The 4,186-nt window shown below is 61.3% G+C and overlaps 1 protein-coding gene across 1 annotated transcript in view; it reads left to right on the forward strand.

The window, feature by feature from the left end:
* COL5A1 (collagen type V alpha 1 chain) overlaps positions 1–4,186 on the forward strand; it is a 102,864-nt gene that overhangs the window by 58,990 nt on the left and 39,688 nt on the right. Inside the window, exons 31-33 of the mRNA XM_029921036.1 lie at positions 1,050–1,323; positions 1,494–1,601; positions 2,246–2,414. Of these exons, the coding sequence (XP_029776896.1) occupies positions 1,050–1,323; positions 1,494–1,601; positions 2,246–2,414 (551 nt within the window). The remainder of the gene's footprint in view (positions 1–1,049; positions 1,324–1,493; positions 1,602–2,245; positions 2,415–4,186) is intronic.

The following is a 4,186-nucleotide window of genomic DNA, read 5'->3' on the forward strand; positions in this document are numbered from 1 at the left end:
CTGCCGGCGCCTCCGTGCAGGCACTTTGGGGGACCCCGAACCAGCTGAGTCTGAGCGTGGCCCCCGGGTGGGGGGACAGCAGGCACTCGAGCCCCTGGGGGGCACGGCTGGCCGCAGGGGGCCGCGCCCCTGGCCAGACAGCTGTCAGCTGACGGAGCGCTGCCGTGCGGCCGCCGTGACCGTCCCCGACAAAGCGGGCCTGCAGGTGCCTTTTCAGAGCGTCCAGCACCAGAGGGCCCCCCGCGCCTGGGGCCGAGTCACAGCCTCAAAAGGCAGAAGCAATCTTGGCGTCTGTCAAAGGCGGAGGAATGAAAGCGAGAGAGTCAGTTCACAGTCGTGTCCCAGTTATATTCCTGCTAAAGACAGCCGTTCGAGAACTTTCTCTGTGGTGACAGGACTCTGCCCACATCTGAGGGGCTTCTCTCTCTCTCTCTGGCTGGTGAATGTCTTTTTTATTCTGCCTCTGACAACGCCGTGCACACATTTGGGGTCTGTTATCACGAGGGCACATTTCTGAGAGAGACTGCACAAAGGACGTCCGGTGGTCACGCGCCGCGTTGCGAGCCTGCCCTTGGAGTTGGGAAGGGGGAGGGGACCGGCAGCAGGGACACGTCCTCAGCCAGGGAGCAGGGACACTTCTGCCCAGCGCTTGGCCTTTTCTAGGTGCTCAGTTAATGTGCGAAGGGCTCTTTTGTTGGAAAACACTTCTTGGGACAAGGGTCCCGGACCTGCAGACACACTGGACCGGACGGATAAGGGCGCTACCGGTCCTTCGGTATCCGGGGCACGCACATTGTTGGGGGGCGGGTGCGATCATCTCGCAGCTGCTGCTGGAAGCCAGGGGTCGGAGCGAGACCCCGCAGTGGGCGGAGGGCCGGGTGGGCGCTCGGACGCGGGGCCAGGCGCTGCTGCGGACCCCGGCCAGCCCCCCGAGCCTCGGGCTTGTCGGCGCCCAGTCTGCGCCACGGGGAAGTTGGATGGGGCAGTGCTGAGGACCCTTGCATCCCTGGGACACGTCCTGTGGGCTCCCGTGCGTCTGGCGTGCCCAGAGCCCTGCGCATCCGGGCCGCGGTCCACCCTGTATGTCTTGTGGTCCGTTCCTGCTTCGAGGACCAGGGCCGCGTCTGCGCACAGGCTACCCTGATCTCCTGGGGCAAGCAGCAGTTCCGGGCTCCGGTGCCGGCCACGGTCTCCTCGCCCGGGTGCGGGGAGACTCACTGGAGAAGTGGGAGTGTGCAGCTGGAGAAGGCTTTCCACGTCTGCGCAGAGGGGCGGCGAGGCCGCTCAGCAGAGCCCACAGCTTGCTGTATGGCGCTCTGCGGTGTCAGCGGCGGGTGCCGCCCGCTCTAGGCCTCCCAGTGCACCCGGTGGGTGGAGAGGCTCCTACAGCAAGATGTCACCTGGGACCCGGGCTCCCGGGCCCCGAACGGCCATGGGAGTCGTGTGTCGGGGGTGGAGACGTTGGTTCCTCACTTTCCTTTTCTGACTTGCAGGGGGAGATCGGCCCCCCTGGTCCCAGAGGAGAAGATGGCCCCGAAGGCCCGAAGGGGCGTGGAGGCCCGAACGGCGACCCAGGCCCTCTGGGACCCCCTGGGGAGAAGGTATGTGACGGGAAGGATGCTTGCTGCTTCCCGGGGTCACAGACCCTTCTGATGGCCTTGGGTGCCCAGGCTGGTGACTGGGCCAGGCCGAAGCCCCCAGATGGGGGTAGGCGTGATCTGACCCGGATCTGTCCCACTTGCCAGCCTTCCCAGTGACGTAGTCTGTGGACAGTCCGGCCCTTGCCCTGTCCCAAGTTGGGTCTCTCTGAGCCCTTTGCCAGCGCCTGGGAGGGCCCCTTCCTCTGGGGGCCCCCCGGCTTGGGGTCTGAGCCCCGGCACCCACGGCATCGTCTTTCATATGGGGACGCTCCACGTGCACCTGTCCTCACACCTGTCCCCCTGCCGCGGCCCTGGCCCGGGAACGGGCTCTCGGAGGCCCCGACATCCGCCCTGGCTTGCCCCAAGGACTCTTTCACTAAAGGGTTCAGCAGACTCTCACAGATAAAGAGTTCTTGTTGGAGATCGGCCTCAGTCACGGCACTGTCTCTTCTTGCTTCCTGTCCAGGCAGAGGGGTGCTGGGGCGGGGGGGGGGATGGCATCGCAGGGGCAGGCAGCAGCCTGTCTGTGTCCTTTCTCGGCTGGGAGGAAATGGATGGCGAAGTTAGGTGCTGGCTGCATAACGTGGCCCCTTCTTTTTCCCCAGGGAAAACTCGGAGTGCCGGGATTACCAGGCTACCCGGGAAGGCAAGGGCCCAAGGTAACGTCTGAGCGTGTCGGGCGCTGGGACACCGGCGTCCCCGGGGAGGCCCCTGGGGGAAACCCAGTGCGGCCCTACGTGCCCCCCCCAAGCCCTGCCCTGTCCACAGCCTGGCGTTAGTCCGGTTGGGTTGGACCGAGGTGCTAGGACAGTCAGCTGGGCCTTTCGGAGAACGGGGCAAGGCCAGCCAGAGCCGAGGGCCGTGTGCGGGGTCCCCAGCCCCCGTGCCCGCCGCCGTCTCTGCGCCGGGGACTCGGGAAGCCTCTCTCCCTTCACTTCGCTCTGGAGATTTGAAGGTCATTTGCTCGTAACAGCATCAAAGGGAGATGAGACCTGCGTGACGTGCAGTCATGTTCTGCTCTAAGTGAAACATCTCCTCCAGGCTTTGGAAATCATTTAAAACATTATTTTTTTCCAAATCTCACCTTTTATTATTCATAGTTCTTCCTTAAAAAATAACCAGCTGTCTGCACTGGAGACGTAATTCGTGTGGAAGGGAGTCCTGTCTCTCCCGGCCTCGTGGGCCGTCCTGCCTCCCAGCTCCGGCGCCTTTCCAGACGCCCGGGCTCAGGCTGGTCCCCGGGAAGGGCCCCGCGGCCGCCTGTCGCACTGGGTGTTCCCATTCTGGAAGGAATCCGCCGTCCTTCTGCGGGATGCTAACACCCGTATGCGGGGAGGCAGTTTGCAGAGAAATGGCAATTGTTCAGTGTCGACAGCGGCACGCCTAACGGGACTGTGATATGGCGCCCCCCCCCCCAGCCCCCATCTTGGAGCAAGAGGGACTGAGGGACAGGCTTCCTGCCCTGTGTATACATGTCCCCAGGGGAGGGGGGAGCGGAGAAGAGTCTGGGGGCCAAGTTCAGGCAGTGTCCTTGGAAGGCAAGGGTATGGAATTTTGAAGTTCCCTGGCAGTTTTGTTTTGTTTTGTTAATTTATTTTGAGAGAGACAGTGCAGGTGGAGAAAGGACAGAGAGAGAGAGAGAAAGGGAGAGACAGAATCTCAAGCAGACCCCGTGCTGCCTGTGCCAGAGCCTGACACAGGGCTTGAACTCATGAAACTGTGAGATCGTGACCTGAGCCAAAACCAAGTCAGACGCTTAAGGGACGGAGCCACCCAGGTGCCCCCGCCTGGCAGTTTTAAAGCCCTCAGGAGTGCCTGGACACGGCCACCATGACCAGCACCCACACTGAGCTCTGTGGGACCCTCCCCTGGGTGTCCGAGGCAGTCTCCTGCCTGGATTGGCAGGTGGGCGCAGGGGTGCCAGGTTTGGAAGTGTGTGAACTTCTCATGGTCTGAGCACACAGTCAGGTCAGGATTTTTAGCCACAAGAGAGTAGAGGCCCGCTGAAGACGGTGACCGCCTCCCAAGGGCACGGGGAATGTCTCTCTCAGGGAAACTCACGTCGTAGAAGTCTGGGCATCACCCACATCAAAGTCCCTGAGTGTGTCTTTTGTCTACACGCACCTTGTTACAGTCAGTGCATAGATTTGCATAAATTTCTCACGTTACAAGCTGCCATGCTCTATTTAGAGGTGCCCTGGGAAGATAACAAAACATGACAACAAGACACAGTGAACAAAATATCATAAATGTGAGAGTCACAAGTCCCTTCCAGTTCATCTCGGGAGTCTGCGTGCCCTGTTCTTCCCAGATACCAAGGTTTTGAGGACATGAGTGTGCAGAGAGGGAGAGACGCATGGTTAAGGCTCAGCTTTGGTTTTTAGATTGGGGCTGTGAGATGCTGAGGAAATATTTACTGAGTGAGGGGGTGATGGGTGGATGGTGAGTGATGGGTGGGTGGATGAGTGGATGGATGGGTGGATGGATGGGTGGATGGATGGATGGAGGGGGGATGGGTGGATGGATGGATGGATGGATGGATGGAT

The sequence above is a fragment of the Suricata suricatta genome, chromosome 13, assembly GCF_006229205.1.
Source record: "Suricata suricatta isolate VVHF042 chromosome 13, meerkat_22Aug2017_6uvM2_HiC, whole genome shotgun sequence".
Lineage (NCBI taxonomy): Eukaryota > Metazoa > Chordata > Mammalia > Carnivora > Herpestidae > Suricata > Suricata suricatta.